Consider the following 26,550-nt stretch of genomic DNA (forward strand, 5'->3'; position numbering starts at 1 on the left):
CTGCACTTGCCCTTGTTAGCACTTATCATGACCATAATTAAATAACTAGTGGGTAATTAGTTGTTTCATAACTGTCTTCCCCACTAGAATGTAAGCTTCTCAAGGAAAAGAATCCTAATTGTCTTAACCTCTGTTGTTTCCCCAGTAGCTATCACAAATCCTTACTCCTTAACTAGTAGTATTAAGCAATTCGGCATAAAATCTAAATAGTTACTCCAGTTGTGTTCTATAATATCTGTCTATTCTAGTGGCTCACAGCCTCTTTCTTCTATGACACATTGGTCAGATAACACATATCCCTTGATTTATGAGCAAATCTGAGGACACTTTCTAGACTTCATATATTTCTCTTCCTCTCAAGAAGGCATACTAGAATCAAGTAAATAAGAGGAATATAAAGCATATATATCTTCATAGTTTATTTATAATTTAAAAACATATGTATATAATTTAAAAATAAAACCTAAAAATCAAAGATAGAATGCACTGCAATTTTGTTTCACTTGATGCACAGTTATCTAATGACCAAACCAAATTCTGAAATACATTTCAAACTAAATATAATATAGCTTTTATTTCAAGTTTTCAGCTAGTATTCTTTAAGCTTTCCATATATGAAGAATGTAACACAGTCATTTAAAAGGAATTAGAATAATATTTTAGAAGTTTACTGGAGTTAAAGAGTTTGACATGTATTTTAAAGACGAATATACTTTTACAATTTTAGTTATAAGATTAATTTATATTGATCAATGTACCTCCTTCAGCTCATTTGGGTATCCACATGTAGATCTTTTAGCTAGAAAAATAAGGAAACAAGAATTAAAATTCTAATTAAGTATAACAGATATATCACTTATATTGCCCTGGAGCTTTATTTAATATTATTGAAATGTCAAAATATAATTTTACTTGGCTAGAACTATACTTTATAAAATTAAAACTTTGTATCATTGGGCTTTAGATTTATGAAATACTACACAAGTCAGTTCTATTTCTGATTTATCTTTTCTTAAAAAATATTTTTTCTATCTACCTTAAGAAGGTTTCCTAGTACCTAGTTTATCCAAATGATCTTATAAATTTTATTCTAAAATTTTAATAAGGTTTTAAAATTACTCCTTTAATACGTCAAATTTATTTTTATATATGGTGTTAGGTAAGAGTCTAACTTGATTTTATTTCAATTGACTAGTTAATTTTCTAATAGCATTCCTCAATTAAATTATTGTCTTTTTTAATGAGAATGCCATCTTCATCTTATAGTAAATTCCCATAAATATTGGATATATTTCTGGACTTTCTATTCCATGTCACTGATCTACTTATATGTCTTAATGCCAATACCAGACTCTTTTGATTATTGTCATTTTATACTAAGTTTTAATATCTAGTAAGGGAAATATGCTTTCACTATTCTTTTCAAAGTTTCAGTTCTCACACACTTGTTCTTACATATGAACTTTAAAATCATTTAATCTAAATGGAAATGTTAGAATCTTATTCAAATGGCATTTAAGTTGTTTATTTCAGTAGGATTAACATTCTTAAGATAATAAATCATCACTTTAAAAATCATGGTATATCTCTCCATACTTTTCAAGTATACTAGGGAGCTAACTGGGGAAGTGTTGTGTTACTGAAGGAAAATCCTGAGGAACTAAAGGAGGTTATAGACCATGAAACGGTAGCAACTACAGTCTGAATTGTTGAGTGAGTATTCCAGGAGCACAGAGTAGCAAGGTGTATCAGTAGAGAAGCTAAATGTCTTATAAAGAATAAGGAGATAAAGGATCAAAGATAAAGAATTTAAAAATTCAAGTATAATGACAAAAGAAAGAAATGATGGACCATATGGTCTAGGCTATTTTTTTTTAATTAATTGCTTTTTTATTATAGTAAGAACACATTATGAAATCTACCCTCTTAACACATTTTTAAGTGTACTATGCAGTATTAATAAAGATAGGCACCACATTTTATGGCACATCTCTAAAATGTAACAGAAACTTTATACCTATTAAAAACAACTCCCCATTTCTCCGTGCCTCCCCCAGCCCCTGACAACCACCATTGTATTCTTGTTTTTTTTTAACATCTTTATTGGAGTATAATTGCTTTACAATGGTGTGTTAGTGGGCAAGATGAATCTATCCTTCTTTTTACTTTTCTTCCCACCTTTTTACATTGCAGTTTCTATCAGCTATACTTTTCTAATTTCCCTTGCTATATCTTCCTTGACCTATTGGTTGAGTGTAGTTTAATTTCCACATATTCGTGAATTTTCCAGATTTCCTTCTGTTATTGATTTCTAGTTTCATTTCATAGTGTGAGTTCAAACTTTCAAAATTTATTGAGACTCATTTTGTGGCTTCTGCCCTGAAGAATGTTCCATGTGCACTTAAGAAGAATGCATATTCTAATGTTGGGTAGAATCTTCTGTATACATCTGTTATATCTAGTTGTTTTATAGTCTTCTTCAAGTCCTCTATTTCTTTTTGATCTGTCTAGATAGTCCATCCATTATTGAAAGTAGGGTATTGAGGTCTCCAAATATTATTGTAGAACTATTTCTCCCTTCAGTTCTGTCAGTTTTTACTTCATATATTTTGGGTGTTAAGTGCATATATGTTTATAATTGTTATGTGTTCTTGATGAATTGACCCTTTTATCAATATAAAATGTCCTTCTATGTCTCTTGCATGTCTCCTGTGACAATGTCTTATATAACATCTCTTTTGGTTACCATTTGCTTTGAATATCTTTTTCCTTCCTTTCAATTTCAATCTATTTGTGTCTTTTAATTTTGTAGAAAGCATATAGTTGAATCATTTTCTTAAAATCCATTTTGCTCATATCTGCCTTTTAGTTGAAGAATTTAATATATCAGGTCCTAATGAGAAAGGTCTTACTTCGGTCATTTTGCTTTTTTTTTCTACTTGTATATTTTCTTTATTCCTCAATTCCTCCATTCCTATCTTCTTTTGTGTTTGATTTTTTTAGTGTAACATTTTAATTCCCTTCTCATTCCTTTTACTGTATATTTTGTAGTTTTTTTTTTTAGTTGTTACCCTGAGGATTACAATTAACATCTTAATGTATAACATTTTAGTTTGCATTAATACCAACTTAGTTGCAATAATATACAAACACTTTGCTCTTATATAGCTCCACACCCCTCTATGTTGCTGTTATCACAAATTTCATCTTTATACATTGCGTGGACATTAACATAGATTTATAGTTATTATTTTATGCATTTGTCTATTAAATCATATAGGAAAAAAGAGGAGTTACCAACCAAAAATACAGTAATACCGGCTTCTATATTTATCTGTGTCATTACCTTTTCTAGTATTCTTTATTTCTTCATGTGACTTTGAGTTATTGTCTAGGGTCCTTTCATTTCAATCTAAAGGACTTTTAGCATTTCTTAAAGGGCAGGTGTACTAACAATGAACTCTCACAGTTTTTGTTTATCTAGAAATGTCTTAATTTCTCCCTGAGTTTTGAAGTACAGTTTTGCTGGATATAGAATTCTTGGTTAATAGGTTTTTTTTTTCTTTCAGCACTTCAGGTGTGTCATCCCACTGCCTTCTGCCTTCCATGGTTTCTGATGAGAAGTTGGCTGTTACTCTTATTGAGAATTCCTTTTACAAGACTAGTCATTTCTCTCTTGTTGCTTTCAGGAATCTCTCTTTGTCTTTGTCTTTCCACAGTTGGAGGTGATTGTTTAGGGTCCTCTCAGGTCTTTTCTGAGCATAAATGTGAACATAAATGTTGCCCTCTAGATTCCCTGGAATACACAGGAGCTTCTCAAAGTCCCTCTTCCCCTAAGTATCTTCTTCCCCAGCCTCTTGTTTCTCAGTCTTTTTGGTCTGTCTATGTTTGCCCCATGTGGCAGCAGCTAAATATGTTTTTGCCTTTAAATACTTTTGAGGGCTTCCCTGGTGGTGCAGTGTTTGAGAATCCGCCTTCCAATGCAGGGGACAAGAGTTTGAGCCCTGGGCCGGGAAGATCCCACATGCCACGGAGCAACTAAGCCCGTGCGCCACAACTAAAGACCCAACGCAGCCAAAAATAAATAAATAAATAAATTTGTTTAAGAAAAAAAATACTTTTGAAAAATGCTGCCCGGGAAGCCACCTCAGCCATGAGGAAGCTCTGAGTCAGGAAAACAAAGGCAATCCCTTGAGCTGATCCTTTGGGGAGCTATTAGATGTGTCAAAACACATAACAACAATTTTTTGATAGTAAGGTATGTATGGCTTCCTCTGGTACCAGCAACCTACACAAGGAATGTGGACTGTCATCTTCAAGGCTGCCACTGAGCTGGGGAGTGGGGAATAGTAGCAGGGTAATTTAAAATGCCACAGAACTCTCTTAGTAAAATTCAGCACTTTTTTTCTTCATTAAGCATTCCTCTGGTTGTTGTAATTTCTTTTTAGACTCTAGAATTCTGAAAAAGTTGATTCTGACAGTTTGTGCTGTAGTATTTGTTGCCTTCTGTAGGGATGGAGTTTCTCTCCTTTGATATGCTAGTTTTGCTGTATTCTATGAGCTGTTCTTTTACATTTCAAGATCAGTATCATTTTTATCTGTTCTGTAACCAAAACATTTGTCAATTGGTAGCATCTAAAGATTGAAAACTGGTAAACAGTGTTTAAATTTCTGTGATTATGTAACTATCATGTAACTATATTTTACTTGAGAGTTAAGTAGTATACTATGATTATTTCTCATTTTCTGCTCCCTAAACCATTCAAGGAGACTAGTCCTAGCATCAGATTCAAAGATTACACTTCAAAGTTTGTTCAAAACCATGCCACACTTCAGTTTGCTTCGTATTTGAGCCATGCCTTTCTTACATAGTTTCTTTTTATCTGGGGTTTCTGATGGCCTGTTTTGTTGTGTTGTTTTTGTTTGTTTGTTTAACAAAGAAATTTGTGCTGCCTTTACCACATTCCAATTTCCTTGAATTTCTTTTTTATCTTTTGAATAGAATCCACTCTTATTGAAGCTTTCTATGTCCCTGACCTAATTTAGTCTCATTATTTCCTTTTGGACCATTGTTTACAGTTTATTATTTTATATCATATTACTAGCAGCCTTTGCTTTTTACTTGGATTATGTGTATTTTTCATATCCTCAAGTACTTCTATCCTCTCAACCTCTAGGTGGTAGAATTCCTCTGAATTTGATCCTGGGCCCTCTTTTCACTCTCTGCTTCCCCCCTAAGCAATATCATATATTTCTTTGACTTTAAATGTCATTTATATTTTGAAGATACCAATATGTATTATCTCTTCTTTTATGGTTTACCCATTTGGATTGTGTTTAAGGGAAAAAATGTTTTACTACATTGAGATTATAAAAATATTCTCCCATTTTGTCTTCCTAAAGGTTTAAAATTTTGCCTATCATATTTTAGTCTTTATTACACTTGGAATTGATTTTTTAAGTTTGAGGCTGAGGTCAAATTTGTTTTTCCCCTTAGGAATAACCAGTTGCCCCAGTGTTATTTATTGAGTATTCTTTCCTTTTCCCACTGAACTGCAATGCCCCTCTGACTGTTTTATTGGCAGTGGGAGAAGTAGGTTGTAGGGTCCTTTTGCAGATCTTCAATTAATGCCCCTCCCGCACTTCTCGTTCCCATCTTCCATCATATCTCTGTTCTTTCCTTTCCAAAGTTCTACTGGGCAGCTTGGCTGCCGTCTTTGTTCTTGTCTCCAGTTCATATTCAAAGCTATGGCTTCCTTTGTCCTTCTTCCTCACTCAAAATTCTTCACCTTCCAGCTTCCAGAAATTTGTTGAAACTTCTTGCTGAAGACTGTCTCCCACTTTCCTTTTTACTTGTTATTGTGGGTATACAACATTTCAGTTACTTTAATGGAGACTTAGAGGGAGAGGTTTCAAACACATGTGCTCATTCTGTCTACTTTTTTATCTGAAAGCACAAAGTGAAACATTTTAAATATTAGAAGTTATATTACTACATTCTCTGTAAATATTTAAAAATATAATTAAATTTCATCTTTTGGGAATGATATAAGCCTGGCTGTCTCTGAAGGTAGAAAGCTAGTCAGAGGGCCACAAAGTCTCTTCCTTAGGGTTCCAGTTTGTTTTTTAATGCTTCATAAGATTTTCCATTTTCAACTATCCCATTTATAGTCTTTAGTATTTCATAATGCCAAAAAAGTGGCTAATTCTTGTGTTACAATGTCTGTGACCTTTGGCTTGTGGGTGTGTAACTAAACGCCTGGAAATAAGTATCCATGAAAAAAGTACAGGCACATAAAGAGAAGAAATTCTGTAAAACTTTGGTATATCCCATTAATGATTTCACTGTTCACTATACTTGGGACAGATCTATAGTAAAGTGACATACTACAGGTTTCTTTCCCTTGCCAGAAATGGGAAAGTACTTGGTGTAATATTTTCTTTGCTTACATTGGATGCATGCAGTGAAGCTGGTTTATTTTTGGTCATTTCCTGTCTATGAACACTGTGTTATTTTAGCCAACACTACTATAATAAAATATAATGCATAAAATGAATTTCCACACCTATGAATGTTGTAATAGAAATTCATAAAATACGTTATTATAGGAATCAGCACCACTTATTCACTGGGAAAAGAATCTTCTGAAATATTTTAAGTCTTTCTGTTCTAGCCTGTTATAGAATGCATAAAGATTTTTTTAAAAACCTGTAGTCCTCTGAAATATTGTCTTTTTTTTCCATTTAGGCATTTAAGAGTATATTCTCCATTTAGCCTGGCTTCAGGGACTCATTACTGTGTTGCATTAAGTTAATCACCCTGTCTTAGTGTCCTCTACTAATCAAGAAGGCATGGAATATTTTTCTGATTAATTCTTACATAAAGATTGAGTTGGATAAATGAACATTTGGACTTGGAATTAACCAGTAAAGATCTTGAAGAGAATTCCTATTTGATGGCAAACTGCCTACTGTTATATAAATAATACTTGAGTAGGGAAATATACATGGAAATGTATTGGGCTTCATGGAGAAACAAATTTTAAAGCATAGATCCTCCATAGAGGAATACCACATTTCTTAAAGCATAAATTTAAACTAGACAAGGGTAAAACCTAGACCAGGTGACTCCATCACCTAGTCTAAAACATTTGAATAACACTTGAATCCTCCCTCTCCTTCCTTCCCGACAATCACTAAGTCCTACTTTTATGATCTCTTAAATATCTGGTATATCTGTGTTCTCTTCTTTTATTAATAATTATCACTAAAATGTATTGAACTAAGCATGGAGTATGGTTTAGAATATGATTTCTAGTCTTAATAACAACTCTGAAAAAATATGTATTATGACAACCATTTTACGTACAAGGAAACTGAAACCACAAAGAAATTAAATAACTTGCTCCAAAAGTCATCTATTTATCACTGGCAGATCTGGGATTTGAACTAAGCTCTATCTGATCTTCTTGTCAATGCCTTTTCTACTGCATGATACCCTCTTTTTTGTTATGCCCTTATATGGTCTAGTTGACACTATTGCACTGGTCTTCCTACTAATCTCTCTCCATTCAGTCTCTCCCTGCTACATCCTCCACAAAGTTCACCAATTTATTATCTGTCTCAAGTAGGTCCTTGAGGGCAGGGAACATATCTTATTCATCTTTTTATCCCAAGCACCAGAACCTAGCTCCATGCATGGCACATTGGAGATGCTTAAAAACTTGCGTTGAATATGGTTCTGTTACTTTTTTATTTAAAAATCTTTTTCTGCTCCTCAACCTTATGGGATAAAATCTGACTTTTCAGCTTCATCTTCAGCTACTACTCCCCCATATGTTTAAGTGTTTAATTTCTATGTTTCAGTGTTCCATACATATTGAAATTGTTCTTAACTGAATATGTTATATATAATTAGGCTTCTGTGCCTTTATTCATTCTATTTTTCTTATCTAAAGTGTGCTTCTTCCTTCTACTTCTGATGAAATTCTACTGTTCATCTTTCAAGGACCAGTTCAGATACTACCTCCTTTTGAAACCTAACTTCTCCCCACTAGAAGAATTCATTGTTCTTCCTCTGCATTTCCATAGCATATTGCTTAAATATTCATTATATGACAATAAACATAAATATTATATTAGGATTAATGTATACATTTATCTTGCTTTCCACCCTCCATCCAGATTGGGAGCTCTTTAAGGACAAATAAGTATTAATTTATCTTTATATCCCCAATGCCTACCACAATATCTGACACATAATAGGTTCTCCAGATTAACCTATTTGTTTAATGAGGTTGAGGTCATTTCAGTTTAGAAATTATACCCATGTGTTTATTAATTTAACTGCAGAGTATGATTAGAGCAGTTCTATTTCTGGGAACATAGCCCAATAAAAGTGAAGAGAGTTTTGATATATTTAAAAATTTGCACATGATTTCTATACTGATTGTCCTTATCAATTCAGATGAGTTGGTTGCCTGGGACAAATTCTTAGGACAGTGCCCTGTGGGCTTTTAGCAAATGTTTGGTGAATAAGTGAATAAGGGAGCAAATGAAATAATATGTATGTATGTTTGACTAAAAAGATGTGGACATATCTATTAAGCACACAGGGAAAACTGGAAGGACGATCCCCAACATATAAACATGGGGAGCAAACGTCCTAAGTTATGTTTTATGGAAATCAGAGCACACTTTCGCCGAGGGACAGATTCCTCTGTTCCATATTGGCCAGAGTCTGAGGCTAACCTCAGGCCTCATTCAGAAAATAACTGAAATGGGTTTGGTCTTGTATGACCTATTTAATAGGTGCTTTGTTTCCTATCTACATCCCAGCAAACTTGCCATTTGTTGTTACTGAATGTCCATGTGAGGTCTATAAAAGTTAGAAGTTACTTCTGCTTTGTTTTGTAACTACACAACTGTTTTGCTGAGGCTAGGTTTGTTTATTTCACTTATTTTCCTAACAGTTTGCTTGACAAACCTTTAAAGAAAATAAATAATCCTTTTCTAATAATAGACATTTTATTTTGTAGTTTATATTCTTAAACTTTTAATCATATGGAAAAAAGGTAAACAAGACACTTCCAAATAGATGATATAAAACAACACAGCTTCTCAAAGGATTTATTCATGTTTTTGGCACATAGCTGTGATTCAGCTTCTTTTGTTGCATGTCATGACCATCAGGCATCACTACATCAACTAGCAAACCTTTTTCTTGCCTTGACTTTACTTCTTCATTATTGGTCTTTGCCTCACCTGCAGAAACCTTCTTACTAACCCTTAGCCCGTGACTATGTCACTGACTTGTCCCTTTGCTCGAACCACAGTTTATGATTGGAACACCCTTCTTAAGAGTCCATAGATACTCATAAGAAACTTCATAATTGTCTCATTTCATTAATTCTTTGAAGAAATATTTATTGAGCACAACATGTGCTAGGGAACTGTGCTAGGTGCTGGATCTACTATAGTGAATGTGACAAAGTTTGAGCCCTCGAGGATCACAATGTTTAGTAAGAGAGACAGACAAGGAAACAAGTAACTGCAGTGCAGTGTGGTTAAGTGCTGTAATAGTGGTATATATTCTTTTCATTAAGCCCTCTTTATTTCAGTGGCATTGAAATGTAACTCCTATCATTTATCCTATTCTAGGAATGATTATATGCTTTACATAGCTCAACACAAAGTTATCACACAAAGCACAGTATAAGGAATTCTTCATTCTCATCTTATTTTTGTTCTATATTATCAGCCATTACATTTATAGGATTATCATCTAAGATTATTCACACACCACTGCTCATTGAATGTTTGATTATTGTCAGATAATAATCATTGTCTTGAGCACTAGTCTGGCAGAAATCAGTCCTTTTATATTTTCTCAGTTGCATATTCACTTAGAGTTGATTGATGTCATTACCCAGCTTCTTATTGTGTCAACAAATGTGTTACATGTTAACTGGTACCTATGAAGTAAGTACAGTAAGTCTAGTAAAGCATGATAAACCAACAGGGTGATGGTTTGTCAGTCTTACTCCCAGCATCAGCATTATAAAACTTTTGAAGATCTTTAATAATGCAGTCATTTACATTGTGAAAGGCCCATTGTGAAAAGCTCATAGATTCCAGAGCCCCAAAGCTGAAAAAATATAGTCAAAATTGTAAACACATAATTATGCTTGAGTATGAGAAGTGATGTATTGGAAGAGTGTACAAAATTCCATAGGAGCACAAAGGAGAGCAAAGCACTAATATATTAGTAAGGGCAAATAAATACTGTCTGAGAGCAGAATTCCAGAACGAAAACCCATAGAACAAAAGCCAAGCATCGACTGAGTTTTGAGATTGGGTAAAACAAATAGTTATGTCTCTATTCACAAAGCAGAAAATTTGAATTGGATCAAGCTATTTCTTTTCTTCTTCAAAGAGCTATCATTTAGGTAACCTTTTATAAAACATGTGGCTCTAACTGAAAATAATAACAATGATCATATTCAGTAGATATGTGAAGTTATTTCGTATATGTGTGTGTGTGTGTGTGTGTGTGTGTGTGTGTGTGTGTATATATATATATACACACACATAGAGTCAGTAGTGGATTTTTTTATCATTTCTTATTTCAAAATGGGGAGGAAATCTTCATTGATTGTACTGCTTATAACTGTAATATATATACACTTGCAAAATTTCAAACAACATTGAAATATTCAAAAATAGAAAGTCAAAGTTACCCTTTAATCCAGCTTCTGAAAGAGAAACTATTCTTAGCAGTTATTATATAAATTCCCAAGTGTTTTATAAACGTAGTTTTATATTACATGGTTCTTACTATAGAAATATTATTTTGTAAAATACAGGTTTTTTTCAGCCAGACAGTGGAATACTTTATAGATTAGGAAAACCTATTTGTTTTCACATGCAAAGATATCTATGATATATTAAATGGATTGTTTTAAAACCAAATAGACTATCAATTATCTTTCATTGATATAAATAATTTGGGTTTAAAAGTGGTATTATTGTTGTTCACATGTGCCTCTTTTTGAATTAAAGTACATGACTAGAAGAACACAAAACTTGTAGATAGTCTATTGAAAATTAGTCTTTGGTGCTCTGGGTTTAATTACCGAAATGAAAAAAAGTGAATATAAAATTTCAAATACCTTTCCAACAGGTCTTTATAATTTGTTATTTACTTTGCATGATAAGACTTTCATTTAAAATTATATGTTGGGTTTTCCAGGTCTCTGGACTCAGGACTCACCAGTGCTTTACAAGGTCTATCTGTCACAGACACACACCTTGTCGAAGTGGAGGGAGACACACTTTCCTTGTATGGCTCAGGAGCGCTGGAATGTCTGGATCGGAACTGGAGCGTGCAAACAGCAGGAATGGTGACAACAGTGTCCTTCACTTTCATAGAATTTGATGAAATCGTCCAAGTGCTTCCCAAATTGAAGATTAAGTTTCCTAATTCTTTGGTAAACATTTCCTTTTAGTTGTATGTTTGAATTCTTCTCAGTCATGACTTGTATATTCAGGCCAAAGACCTGTTTTAACTTTTATTTCTGCAGTTTCTATCTGGCAAGGAGACTAAGTTCTTGTGTTGATTTTCTGAATCTGGGATTTAAATTAGTATTCATAAATGGCCTTACAGTCTTCTGTAAATATTGGAAATTATCTCTCTAGAAAATGCTTCTCTATGGAGTATAACGGACTAATGTAATTTTATTCAAATTATATATTTCTACTTTGTAAAACTTTCAACAGGACCTCACCCAACTGTATATTATATATTCATTTATTGTACCTGGTATTAATGGGACATATATATTTACATATAATTTTTACAGTAGTCCCCTAACAACACTTAAAATAATTTTAATAGCTCATTAAAATTACTTTGAGAAATTAGCCGTTTCCAATTATGGTATTATTGTATTATTTATTAGTATGAATTTGCAGAAACTGTGATTTCCATGAATTCTCTCCTGAGTTTTTATTATCATTGTGTTTTTCTCTGTCAGCCAAGTGATTTCCCTCACCTACCCTTTATTAAGTGTTTTTTATTTTTCTTTTGTTATATCATCCTCCCTAAAAAAGATAGAAGTGGAGACAGTATGTTTAGAGAAGATCATCCAAATTCACAGACAGAACACTTACATTAGCATTTCAGTTTTAGTGATTTTATTTTCTGGTAGCCAGTTTAAGTAGCCTGCATAGTAATTAGCAAGATAAAAGTAATAATGGTTAACTAGTTGTTCTCAGAAGCGCTGTGTGAGCCCTGCATTTATAAAATTCTGAAAATTTTACTTCTGATCTTTCCTTTGTAGATTTCATCTCAGTGTAAAGCATATAAAATCATTGTAATGCCTGGAAGAGTCTGAATTATTGTATATTTATATAATTTTTAAGACTCTTAGGTTGTTAATGAATAGGGGGATGTCCTTTGCAGAAGGGAAATCACTTTGAATCCAATATTGGATGGATTAATATATTCCATCAATAATTTTGCATTAGGTGGATTAAAGTTTATGTAAGTTTAATACATTCAGTTGGTTTAATGTAATTGAAAACATATTAGCTAAGCGTAAAGTTTACATTTATTTGGGGAATGATCAGTGAAGCTTTAATGTTAATGTTTTAAGATGGTTAAACTCAATATTCACCTCTTTTTTTGTTTTATTATTGTAGCACCTTAAATTCAAGGAAACAAATCTTGTAATGCTGCAGCAATTTAATGCACTAGCACAACTACGTCGAGTTGACCAGCTGACAGTTGATCCTCAAGGAAATCCAGTTGTCAATTTTACACTCTGGAAATATTATGTTCTGTTTAGACTGAGCCATTTTAATATGCAGAAAATAAATGGAACAGAGGTAAGCTAAACACGAAGTCAACTGTAGAATTAAAATATTCCTTTTTAGGGGAAGTAGTCATAAAAATAGCCAGGAATTTGTGTATAAAATCATGATAGAACTTTTGAGAAATAATGTTTTTTTTAAAAAAAATCTTGACATTTAAAATGTTGAAAAGCTAAAACTATTTATCTAAAAACTTCTAAGGTATTAGACAAATTTTGAAAATAAAATAGTAACCAGATTATGGTGAATAGTAAATACTTTTTTGATAGTTTGTAGGTATTCAGAGAAGTAAAGTGTTTGTAGGATAATAGTTTAAAATTTAAAAAAACCACTTCTGTAAGTAATGTGATCTTTGTATTTTTCAGAGTGCTTTACAGACTGTCTGACATGCAAAATGGTATGGGGAAGTGATGCTAAATGTCAGTTAATAAGGATTGTGGTAGGGGAAGGGAAAAATAGCATGGAAAGAAAGAATGTACATAGGGAAAGAAGAGTGATTTTAAAAAGAAGAGATGAGGAGGAGAAATAAGCAAGGAGGAAAGATAAAAGAAGATAAAGTAAAGATGAGTGAAAAAGGAAGTAAAACAACCGTAAGTCCATAAACGTCCGGGCTGCTTTGTTAATAGTTTGTAGCAGATGCTTTTGGCATATCTGCATTGTATAACTTGGGCCTGGAGCCTGAATAACTGGAAAATTATTAGTAAAGAGTTATTTTTCAGATTGATTCTGCTAAGCTTGTCACAGGGTTAATCCCCCAGCTATCCAAAGATCATGTTCTCTTTAAATATTACTTTGGAAGAAAAGAGAGAAACTATGCTTCTTCCTCTACCGTGGAATTCCAGAACTGAATTTAAATAATCCTCTAAAGGAAAAAATCTTTAATATGCTGTTAGTATTATTGTGATTATCTCTTAAAATTCAGACCTCCTTATTGTAAGATGAACTATAATCAACTTTGCTAGCATGGTGGTAATAGCAACTGTATTTCCCTGCAGCTGATACACTGTAAGTAACTCTAGCCTAAAACTCCGAAACTACAACATACCATTAGGAGACTGGAGGTCTCTGGGTCATTGTACAAAAGCCATATGAAATTTGCATCAACTATGGTAGGCCCATGACCACAGGATCAGCCATCTGTTGAAGATGTAGGGCAAAGCTGGAACCTTCAGATGACTATTAATTTCTCCAGCTAGTTCTCAAGAGATTTGTTTCAGCTTTATGTACCCTCTTGGTACTTCCCCAGAGAGGCTGTGAGTCACTGGTCAGATCTAATAATTAGTTCCAAAAGTTTCCAAAGCTAGCCTACACTGGAAATAGAATAGTTATTTTTGCTATGGGTGAGTAATTCTTCCTCATTAATGGCCAAATCATTATCTCAATTAACCCTAAATAGTGTATTTACCCAAATGTGGATCACTACTGGAGATGTAATAATTATTATAAAACCTTGAGATAGGAAGTAATAGTATAATATAATTGTATAAAGTAGAGAAGAAAGAGAAGGAACCAATGTAATTTATTCTGATTGAAAGTTCCGAAAATGTCAATGCCAGAGATATTTGACCCTTTAATAAAAGACCTAAAATAAAACTGCTTGTCTCATCCTTGACAATATATAATGATGTTATACTATATTTCTACTTCTCTTTGTATAAGAGAGAATGATATTGCTTGAGGAGACTTAAATTGAATTATGAGCATCGAGAGGAAAAGATGGAGTAGTGCCCTGCACTGGCCACTAGGTGGCTATATTAGACCAAACAACTTAGCTGTCAGCTGGAGGCCGGATACCAGGGAGCAGCAGCCTCATTAACTATGAAAGTCTAGGGAAGCGAAGGGAAAGAGTCAGTCTGCACTGATTCATGTGTATAAGATGCTTGTGAATTATGCATTTATTTTCCAGAAATTCCTGTGTAGTGTATTATAGCTAGTGTAAAGAATAAAGTTTTTAAAAATGCAAAATTTAACTATACCAGGGTTTCTCAACCTCAAATGCTCTGTTGAGATTTTGGATCAGATAATTCTTTATAGTGGGAACTGTCCTGTGCATTGTAGGACACTTAACGGCGTCCCTGGCTTCGACCCACTAGATGCTAGTAGCGTCCCTCCACCAGTTGCGATAAACCAAAATCATCTCCAGACGTTGCCAAATGTTCCCTAGGGGCCAAAATGGCCCCTACTTGGGAACCACTGCATTATATTGACAATCTAATAGTATTCAAAATGCAAGCAACCTAATTTTATATTAAAAAATATGCCCAGATATTAATACAAGTCCTAATTTTAGTAGTTTCTTGGTTATCATAGGAATGAGCCCTCATGGGGAATATATCTGTGACAGATTATTCCTTGTGGGGAGAAAGGCGGACATAATTTCAGAACGAATAGGAGTGCCTTTCCTAATCCAATGTTCATTCCTCAGAAAGGGACAAAATTATCCTTTTAGGAACAAGGTATGAACAACACCTTGTCTTACCTTTGACACATTGTTAAGGTCAATCTATTCCATTGACACTTGAGATTTTTCCCCCTAAATCATTCTACTCAAAGAAGCTATAGGATTTTTGAAAAAAATTCATTAAGAATTTAAGGTGTCTCAAGTATAGTCCTTAGGAACCATGGCTTCTAAGTCAGAGCTAACTCCTCACTTCCCAGCCATCATCCATCACCATGGGCCACATTTGTATCAATACATCTTCATTCTAATCAAGTGCAAGGAAGAAAGAGAAATATCAATGAGAACTCACTCTCCTCTTACAGCCCAGGAGAATGTATTTTTCTGGACTAAAAGAAAATATTTAATCTGGAAATTTCTTTGGAATTATGTTAGTTGTATCAAGCTAAGAGGCAATGTCATTTTTGACCCCTCTCCTTCATATCTCTTCAGGTGACGCAAAATGATATGATAATGGCTGAAAGGCTCTTTGGAATCCTAGCACATGTAGCATCTTCTGAATTACCCCAGTACCATCTGATTTCAATTCTGGGTGACGCCAGGTAACCTTTAATTTCTATAGTTTTTATAGAAGTACTGTTGCACTAGAAAAAGAAATATATTCCACACACCTCTTAATTGTGCTATTTATTCATCCCACAAACATCCTAAATTTGTTTTGTGTCTGGCCCTCTCCAAAGTGTTGGAGGTATAAAGATGAATAAGACAAAGTTCTTGCTCTTGTGTGGCTTATAGGCTAATAAATTAACTTACTAGCTTATAAGCTAATAAGTTAAAGACATTTCAGATGCTATAAGAGAGGGCTGTAGGAGCATAGGAGACACTGCATTTTGGAAAAACATTGGTGAAGGCTTCACAAAGGAGGTAACATTTTTCTAGTTCTTCAGGAATGAATAGGAGTTTTTTCAGGTACAGGGTATGAGGGAAAGAGATCTGCAAAGGCACAAGGAATTATAAATAGTTCAATATAATTGGAGCATAGGATGATTGCGAATTGTGATAGGAGATGAAGGTAGAAAGATTGATTGTGATCTGATTTTGAAGAGCCCAGAAATCCATGAAAAACAAAACTGAATACTGTGCTTTGTAATTAAGCACAACCATCTGTGATTAGATTCATGTTCTAGAAAGGCTGCCATTTAAGAGGACAGAGATGGAAGGAATGGAGACCAATCAAGAGGCTAGTCTGTAGTCCAGGAGAGAGATTATAAGGGTCTGAACTAAGACAGTGAGAATGGAGAAGAGGATAATTTGAAAAATACTTAGAAGGCGTGTACCTGACAGAAAACACTGACTGACAGGATGTGGCATAGATAGGAGAAAAGTCAAAGATGGTGTGTTAGTCATGATTCAGTTATAGATAATGCACTCTGGCTAGAGTAAGGAGAAAACAATTGATATATAAGAAATTAGTTATCTACAGAATCATTGGAAGGAATAGGGAAGCAGTCTCTAGACTGGGCCTGGAAAGGATCTCAGAATGATACCACAGAACCAGTCCACCAAGGAAACTGCTACCTTTGCTATAGTCTGGGAGCTGGGTGATCAGGAGGCTTGTCCTGACCTCGACCTCCAGGATCATACCACTTTTTACTTTGAGGATCAGGAAGTTCCCCATTCCCCTCCCCAAAACTTGGCTCCAGAGCCATGCTACCCTACTATAATCTATACCAACAAAATGGCTATCTTGTGTGCTTACTTCCCCACTTAGTTCAGTTCTGATTGCATTGGTGTGAGCAGAAAAGGGGCAGAGTTGTCTCTAAGAAATTATAACCAAAACCAATCTTCAGGTAAATTTGCAGCCTGAGTTTATAATACATGCATAGTTTAAAATAATTTCAAAATTTAAACATTACTCTCTCTAGATACCTGGTAAAAACAAATGCACCTTCTATCTGGAGGAAGTTACTCTTATCCTATCTCAGATAATTCCCATGGATAATTTTTAAGGACAATGACCAACACACAATGAAAAGATTTTTTTAAATAGCCCAGCACACAAGGAAATAAGGCACCATGTATAAGAACTAGCAGGAAAAAAATAGACCACAGAAACAGACCCACAAATACTTTAGATTTGGCATTATCACTTATAGATTATAAAATGACTATGCCTAATATATCAATATTTCATGGTATAAAAAACAAGGTTGAAAATATCTGGAGAAAACAGGAAATTTTTTTTTTTTTTTTAGGAAATTTTAAAAAAGTGATCCATCGGATTTGAAGGGAAACTAAAGGAACTTCTATAAATGAAAAATATAATAAGCATAATTATTAAAGCTTAATTAAGAGGTTTAACAGCCAATTAGACACACCTGAAAAGAGAATCAGTAAACTGGGAAATAAACTAGAGAAGATTTTGCAAAATGCAGAACAAAGAAAAAAGAACAATATATGGAAAAATGGTTAAGAAATTTGAAGATGGAGTGACTTAGAAGATTTAACATATGTTTGACTGGAGTTTCAAAAAGACACAATAGAGAGCATGGGATAGAGATAACAGCAAATAATTTTTTCAGAATTGATGAAATACACTAATCTATGCATTAAATAAACTCATCCATTCCAAATTTGTTAAATTAAAAGAAATCTACACCTAGTCACATCACAGAACACTCACTATAAAGTAAAAATTTTTCAACAACCAGGAAAAGAGAGGTTATCTTCAAAGGAGTGCACATCAACAGTTGACTTCATAACAGCAACAGTGGAAGCCAGAAGACAGGGTAATGAATGTGTTCAATGTACTGAAGTAAATTAATTGCCAAGCTAGAATTCCATACAGGCAAAAAAGTCTTTTAAGAATGAAGGTGAAAGGGACTCCCCTGGTGGCACAGTGGTTAAGAATCTGTCTGCCAGTGCAGGAGACACGGGTTCGAGCCCTGGTCCGGGAAGATCCCACATGCCATGGAGCAACTAAGCCCATGCGCCACAACTACTGAGTCTGCTCTCTAGAGCCCACGAGCCACAACTACTGAGCCCTCGTGCCACAACTACTGAAGGCTGCGCTCCTAGTGACCGTGCTCTGCAACAAGAGAAGCGCACCGCAATGAAGAGTAGCCCCTGCTCACGGAAAGTAGAGAAAGCCCACGCACAGCAATGAAGACCCAACACAGCCCCCCAAAAAATTTTTTAATAAATAAATTAAAATAAAAACCTTAAAAAAAATGAATGAAGGTGAAATAAAGACATTTTAAAACAAAATAATAAAAACAAAACTTAAGAGATTTCCCATCAGTATTCCTGCAGTAAATGATAAAGCCTATAATTAAGGCAGAAAGAAACTGATCCCAGATAGAAATTCTGAGGTGCAGGAAGAGCTAAAGAGCAAGGAAAGTATTAAATTTGTGGGATAAAACTAAATGAACATTGACTATATAAAGCAACAATAATAGTATTGTGAGATTTTAAAATGTAGAATTAAAATACACTACAACAGTAGTATATATATTGGGAGGGGTAGATGGAATTATAGTTTTCTACGTCCTTGTATTATCTAGGATGAAAATAATAGTAATTAAGTTTAAATGTTAGTAAGTTAAGAGTGCATGTTGTAATTTCTTTGGTAACCAAACAATAAAAGAGTATATAGCTTCCAAACTAGTAAGGTCAGGGCAGGGGTAAGAAGTGGGGAGAAGAAAAGAAGGAAAAGAAACATAGACTATTTGGTCAAATAGAAAGAAAATAAAATGTTAGATTTAACCTAAATACTAGTATATCAGCAATTACACTTGTACCAAGACTCAGTGACTTAAAACAAGAAACATTTTCCCACTGAGTCTATAGGTCAGCTGGGTGCTTCTTCTGCTCTCAGCTCGGGACCTCATGCATCTGCAGTCACCTGAGGGTTGGATAGGCAGCTCTGCAGATCTTCCCTAAGCTCTCACTTTTGGGGGGTCTGAGAGGTTGTAAGCTGGTCTAGAAAGACCTTACTTAGGATAACTTGTCTCTGCTCCACATGGTCTTTCATATACCAGAAATCTTCCTGGTCTTGTTTTCATGGCAAAGGCAGGGTTTGAAGAGAGCGCAGAAACATGCAAGGCCCCTTGAGGCCTAGGCTAAGAACTGGTGCACCATGATTTCCCACATTCTATTGGTCACAGTCACAGGGCAAGATTTAAGAGGCTCGGAGGTATACTTACCTAACTGTGAAATCATATTGTAAAGGGCATGGATTCAAGGGAGCCATTAATTATGACCAAATCTACCTCAATGATAAAATGCAAATGTACTAATTGTTCTGGTTAAAAGTCAAAGATTGTCAGACTCAATTTAAAAAAAAAAAGAAGTTCAACTGTATGTTGTGGAAAAGAGACACATCTGAAACATAAGGTTACATAAAGTTTGAAAGTAAAAAAGTGGTAAAAGGTAAACAACATCAATACTAACCAAATAAAAACAAAGTAGCCATTGAGGACTAAATAAACTAAGGTTAAAAGCAATACTAGAAACAAAGAGGATCATTTCAAATGATAATAGGTTCAGTTCGCCAGAAATATCAATTTGCTAATTTAATTTGTCTGCAACCTATAAGCTTAGCCTTAAAAACTTATAAACCAAAAATTGACATTACTGCAAGCCCACAGCTGCAGTGGGAAGTTTTAATACACCTCTGAGTAATTAATAGAAAAAGGATGTAAAATACTTGAACAACATGATTAACAAACTTGACTTAGCCATTTAGAGAACATTACCCCAAACAACTGCAGAACACAAATTCTTTTCAAGCATACATGGAATATTTATAATAATTGATCAAATACTGTCCGGAAAGCAGATGTCAACAGATTCCAAAGGATTTACATGGACTATGCTCTCCGTTCAAAATGAAATTAAACTTTAACTCAGTTACAAATGTTAACTAGGAAATCCCCATGTATTTGGAAATTAATGCATTTCTAAATAACCTACAAGTTAAAGACAATTTTATAATGTAATTTTGAAACGACCTTGAACTGAAATGTAGTAAAAATACCACATTTCAAAACTTGTGAGATCAAGTTACAGTGGTGCTAAATGGAAATATTTTAGCCCTGAAATGGGTACATTAGGAAAGAATAAAGACTGAAAATGAATGAGCTAAACATTTATCTAAAGAAGTTAGGAAACCAATAGCAAAATAATCCTGAAGCAAGTTAAAGAAAAGAAATAATGACATTAAAAACATAATTAATGAAAAATTGATTATTTGAAAAGACTAATAAAAGTGATGGATAATTTGTATATTGCTTTTGTAATTAAAAATCAATAAAATAAATGCAGATAAATACCTATATGTTACCTTCTTCTTTACAAGAGTGAGAAAATTATGCTACTGAAATATCCAGTAAAAGGGACTGATTATGTAAATTGATCTACATCACTACTGAATTTTATTCATTCATTAAAATATTAACTTTAATACCATAGAAAATGCTTATTATATACCATTAAGCAAAAACAGTATACGAAGCTGGATGTTTAGTATGATCTTAACTTTTTACAAAAATTTATAGAAAAAGCCTGCAAAGAAATATGTCTAATGTGAACAATGTTAATGACTTACATAGATTTATATGCTATAGACTTATGGGTGATTTTACTCCATTTCTTTATACTTTTCAAAATGTGTACCCCTTATAATTTCTAAAATAGTTGTGTTATACTCTTAAATTGGGAAAAGGAAGACATTTTTAAAAGATATATTCCTTTTCTGCTCCCAATCTTCAGTTCACAGTTCATAGTAAAGCATTTATATCACTTCCCTGAGAGACACGCTAAGTGATAGAAACCAGAAAGTGACCTTCATGAAGGATGAGTTGCAGTCCTCTGGAATTCTAGGCTTATGGGTCTGCAAGTGATGCTGTGAGCACTGTTTCTGTTCTTCATAATCAAACGAAGCTTCCTGTTTCACTATTTACCTCCTAATAAGATCTTACCCTGATATGATAACAGTTAGAGGTTTTTGGTTTTTTTGTGTTTTGTTTTTACCTAAACTTAAACCAGTATTCCATTCCATTTCTTTTTTATATATATAAATTTATTTATTTTATTTATTTATTTTTGGCTGCATTAGGTCTTCTTTGCTGCATGCGGGCTTTCTCTAGTTGTGGTGAGCAGGGGCTACTCTTCATTGTGGTGTGTGTGCTTCTCATTGTTGTGGCTTCTCTTGTTGCAGAGCATGGGCTCTAGGCACGTGGGCTTCAGTAGTTGTGGCGCACGGGCTCAGTAGTTGTAGCCCGTGGGCTCTAGAGCTCAGGCTCAGTAGTTATGGTGCACGGGCTTTGTTGCTCTGCAGCATATGGGATCTTCCCAGACCAGACATCGAACCTACGTCCCCTGCATTGGCAGGCGGATTCTTAACCACTGCGCCACCAGGGGAGTCCCTGCATTCCATTTCTAGCTATGGGTAATACTACTGAGCTGCATAATGGAATTATGAACTATTTGTGTGATTTATAAGATGTATAACTAACATATGTTTTATGGGATATAAAGACTTTGAAAGTTTGGTCTACTACATGTGTAATTAGGGTTGGTCCTCTGTGATTATTTAAGTTTTATATTGTTTTTTTTACAGTTTTTTCACTTTAGAAATGCTTGAGACATGTTTACGTTGATGATTGGTAGTTGTGAAACAAAAGAATTTGAGTTGTATAGCTTAATTAGTAGAGAGATTGGGGTAGTGAACTGACTTAAAAAAACTCAAACTCATAAAACAGATATTCAAAAAAGCATATGCTACCCTCTAAAGTCAACAAAAACTAGACATATTTTCACAAATCAGATAAGTAACTCTCTAAATCTCTTTACTGTCTTTCTACAGGAAGAAGCAATTCCGGTATCTTCTAGAAACGAAAGGGAAAAAACCTGGTATTGTCAATGAAGAAAATAATGATAGCAAGAGACTTGTGGGAGAAAACACAAATCGTGCTACACTAAATTATACCACAAGAGACTTTTATAATGAAAAGCTGGAGGTAAAACTATCATTATCTTTGGAACCTATTGTCTGGATAAATCCCAAATGGCTTGAGACTTGGGAGTTGTACGTTTCTCTCCTAATCAGTTAGGATAACCTTTTTTTGTTCTGGAATGTTAGCCAGCGTTATATACAGAGCTGGGGACAGTAGGCACCAAGGCATTAGGGAAGAAGTAGAGCCCATAGTTTCAATATATTTAAGCAGAAAAAAAAATGTTCAAAAGAAATAGGTACCAAAAATCTAGACCAAAGTAGGTCCAGATCTCTCTGAATTAAGAAAACTGGTATAGGCTTGCTCTGAGTACTTAACTAGCCTGTGCCGGCCTGGCAGAGGACACAGCAGAACGTCCTTTTCTGTTCTCTTTGCCTAGGTCCGTGATGTTTTAATTCACTATTTTATTCTCCTACACCATTACCTTCTGTGTTCTTAGTCACATAATTTTAACCTATTCTGTTTCCACCATAGCTATTTAGACAGAAAAGCTGGAACCAATTCTTTATTCCTTTATGTGTTCAGAAGTTTACTGAGGGAACATTGTGCTAGGGTACTGCAGAACTACGAAGAAGAAAGCCATGCAGCTCCTGCCTTGATGGAACTCAGAGAAAGCTGCAGAAACAAGTCATCTAAATAACAATAGAAAGTTCAGATTCTACAAGAGATTTTGAGGGGACTAAGTGGTGTGTGTGTATATGTATATATATATATACACAAAATGGCCAGACATTTTTCAAATGTTTTATAACAGCTGTGAGATTCTTTATTCAAACCATATTGGAGCTGGAAACTCAGTATTTCAAAAGAAAGCAAAACAGCAGAGCTGTTCTTGTTGTAGACAGAGTTCAGAGCTTTATTCGATTGGATCTTCGATTCTTTTCCTTTCCCTCACCTCACCCCCTGTCCTGAAGCATATTTTTGGAACCCATAGGGCTCTAAGGATTATAGCTTGAAAAATGCTTGAGAACTCAGTGCAGCAATATTTTTATAGCATCCTGAAAAATGTTCAGATTCTGCTTTAAATTCTCCTAGTGCAAGAAAGGTTACTGCTTCATGAGGTAGCTGTATATCACTGAACAACTCTAACAGTGAAGAAATTCTTACCCATGTTAAGCGAAATCCGCCTCCTAAAAACTTTCAGCTAGTGATCCTAGTATTATTGCCTTATGTAGAAAAGAGAACAAGTCTTTCTTATGAAAACTCTTCAAATACTTGAAGTCAGTTCCTTGAAGTCCTCTCTATAGTCATACTTTCATTCATTCAAAAATCATGTGTTGAGCACCTATCGCACATAATACTTGGGCTGTAAGAAGTTGCTGTCCTTATCCTCATGGATCTCACATTCTAATGGGCGAGATAGACATGTGCAGGGATAAATGTAAATCACTACGTCAAGAGAGTAGAAGAGGGATAGCTTATCCAGGTCAAGAGAGGCTTTCTAGAGAAGAAGCTTCCTGAAATCTTAAAGGATAAAATATAGCTATATGATAAAGGGAAAAGGGCATTTCTAGGAAATAGCACAGTATGAATAAAAGACATGGAAGCATAAATTAGATAAGGAGAGGGCCAGGAACTTTAAGCAGTTCACTGTTGTTGAAGCACAGAGACTGAGGTAGATGGTGTTAAAAGATGAGACTGGGAAGGTAGTAAGAGGGGAAAGAGATTGAATTTAATCCCTTGGCAAATAGGAGCTTCCCGATGTTATGAAAAGGGAAAATGAAAGCCACGCTGGCAGGATTATGAGTCCTTGTCTTCCTGAAAGCAGTCAGTTCTAGGAGTCAAAAATTAATACTGATTTCAATAAAGGACATTTAGAAAAATATCAAAGAGCTGCTTGCAAAACAAGAACAGTTTCATAGAGAAATCTACCAACTCTTTAAGGAACAGACAATTCCAATAATTTTTGAATTGTTCAAGAGTATTAAAAAAAAGGAAAACTTCTTCACTTTTTAAAGTCAGACAGTGTAACATTGAATCCAAACCTTCCAGGACTGCACAGAAGAAGAAAAGCCAGACCAAATACCTAAGAATATTGATGATGCAAAAATCCTTAAAAAATTATATCAAGCAAAATACAGCAGAACATTAAATGAATAATGAAACATTACAGCCAAATATGGTTTAGTCTAGGAATGTGAGAAATATTCGATATCAGTAAATTATTAATAGATCTAAGGTAAAAATTTGTGATTATTTCTGTAGATATTCAAAAGGCATTTCATACAATTCAACATCTGTCCTTAATTTTTTCAACTCAATAAATAGGATAATTAGAAATTGGATAGATAGCTGTAGTAATTAAGGCAGTATAGGAATAGATACATAGACCCATGGACAAAATAGCCAGAACTATCCCACGTATATAGGAAAACTTTATACAGATAGCAGGTATTGCAGACTAGTACAGACAGACTATCTAATAAATGCTACTGAGGAAATGGAATATCAAATCAGAAATAAATACAGACCCCCTACTTCACACCACACAAGAAAAATTAACTCCATATCAAATAACCCAAGTATGAAAAGCAAAACTTTAAAGTTCTCATTTAAAAAACAGATGAAACTATGACCTTGATTGGGTAGGCTATGATTTTCTAAAATCCCAAAGGCACAAACTAGAGGGGAAAAATTTGATAAATTTGGCAATAGAAGTCATTTTTATTCAAAACAGGGATAGTTTCAGTGGAGTCATATAAGCAGAGTCCTGATTAAAGTGGTTTGAGCAGTAAATAAGCAATCAAGAAGTAAAGACAGCGAATGTTGACTACTGTTTTGAGAAATATCAAAGGGAAAAGAAAAAACCTGAAGCCACATAACATTATAGAAAGAATACTATGCCATTAGGAGACTTGGATTTGAGCCCATGATTCCACCACTTATTTATTGCCTGAAAGACCTTGCCCATGTCCCTTAATCACTTTCTCTTGACTCACAACCTAGCATTCACCACTTCTTAAAAAATATTTAAATCACTGCAACACAAAGTGCTCATTCTCTCTCCTCTGTATATCCTGAGTTGTTAAAGGAATTACTTGAAGTAAGTTTCTCACAAATCAGAGTAAGCAGACCCTTTCATTATACATATGACATGTATAATTCTGTTGCTTGGTAGTTGTTCATTCAGCCTCCTGACTCATTCTGAAAAAGATTTAAGATGGACGGAGGGCTGAAAGGGACTTTAAAAGAATCCAGTCATGTTCTTAGACAGGTAAGGAAAACTGGAAACTTAGGTGAACTACTGAGGCTCACATGGGGAGATCCTGACTGAACTGCCTCTAGAACTCAGACCCTCGGATTCCTGACCTTGGCTTCTTTCACAGTATATCATGCTGTTTCCTGAAGTCTTCTTGACCACCCCAGCACAAAGGGCTCTTGCTTCTTTGAACACTGATTGTATTTGCCGTCTAAACATCTCATTCAGCACTTATTTACTGTTTCATTTCTTTCAGTTAAGCTTTTAACATGTGTAGGCCATCTCTCCAACTAGACTGCAGGTTCTACAAGGACTAGACTAGAGTTTTCTCTAGGTTAGTATTAGTAGATGATGTCTAATCCTGAGCAAGTCTCTCGACCTCTGTTGACCTTAGTTTCCCATTTATAAAATGGAGATATGGACTAAATTCCTATACAAATACCATTATAGTTAGCGTAACTCTATAACAAATCTACCTTTGACCTACTTTTTTTCCTATCTTCATGACAACAAAATTTTAGTTCAATGAAATAATATAAACAATATTGTATAGAGTTCACCTCATCAGGATTGAACTTGTAAAATACTTGATTTATGACCCCGCACAGGGATACTGTGGGCTAGAAAAAAATAAGTATATGAAAGCATTTGAGAATGGAAAAAGCATTATTCAAAGAGCAACAACTTCTTGACAGGTCAGGGCAAGAGAGGTATCTCTAATGTGCTCTTAACAGGATCATTCTGGACATGCAGAGTGCATCGTCCTGGCAGACACCTGATGAGTTTTAGAGTATACTGTATGGAGAGACAGGGTAATTCGCTTAGAGGAGAGAAGAAATGATGAAGTAAAGATGCTTTCAAACACATTTACTAAATTAAGGGTTATTATAATAGATAAAGTTCTGTATCAGCGTGTTTTTAAAGAAGTCATGGAAGAAACTATACCAGGAAATTTTAAACCACCAAAAATTGTACTATGCCAATTATGAAAAGTTTAATTTGTATTATGTATAAATTATTTAACAAAATTCATCATTTAAAAATTCTGTAAATTTTTGTTGTCC

At 34.3% G+C, this 26,550-nt stretch overlaps 1 protein-coding gene and 1 long non-coding RNA gene across 9 annotated transcripts in view; one reads left to right on the plus strand and one right to left on the minus strand.

The window, feature by feature from the left end:
- Positions 1-26,550, plus strand: part of LRRC49 (leucine rich repeat containing 49) — a 127,366-nt gene that overhangs the window by 97,810 nt on the left and 3,006 nt on the right. For all 8 annotated transcript variants that reach the window (XM_082383572.1, XM_082383566.1, XM_082383567.1 and 5 more), the window contains 4 exons: positions 11,252-11,489; positions 12,703-12,888; positions 15,764-15,873; positions 22,140-22,293. In XM_082383572.1, coding sequence (XP_082239698.1) covers positions 11,252-11,489; positions 12,703-12,888; positions 15,764-15,873; positions 22,140-22,293 — 688 coding nt within the window. The remainder of the gene's footprint in view (positions 1-11,251; positions 11,490-12,702; positions 12,889-15,763; positions 15,874-22,139; positions 22,294-26,550) is intronic.
- The window catches only part of LOC309624905, a 62,318-nt gene that overhangs the window by 14,192 nt on the left and 21,576 nt on the right, over positions 1-26,550 (minus strand). The gene's annotated exons all lie outside the window — the stretch shown is intronic.

This window comes from Balaenoptera borealis, assembly GCF_965194805.1.
Source record: "Balaenoptera borealis genome assembly, chromosome: 3".
NCBI classification, from domain to species: domain Eukaryota; kingdom Metazoa; phylum Chordata; class Mammalia; order Artiodactyla; family Balaenopteridae; genus Balaenoptera; species Balaenoptera borealis.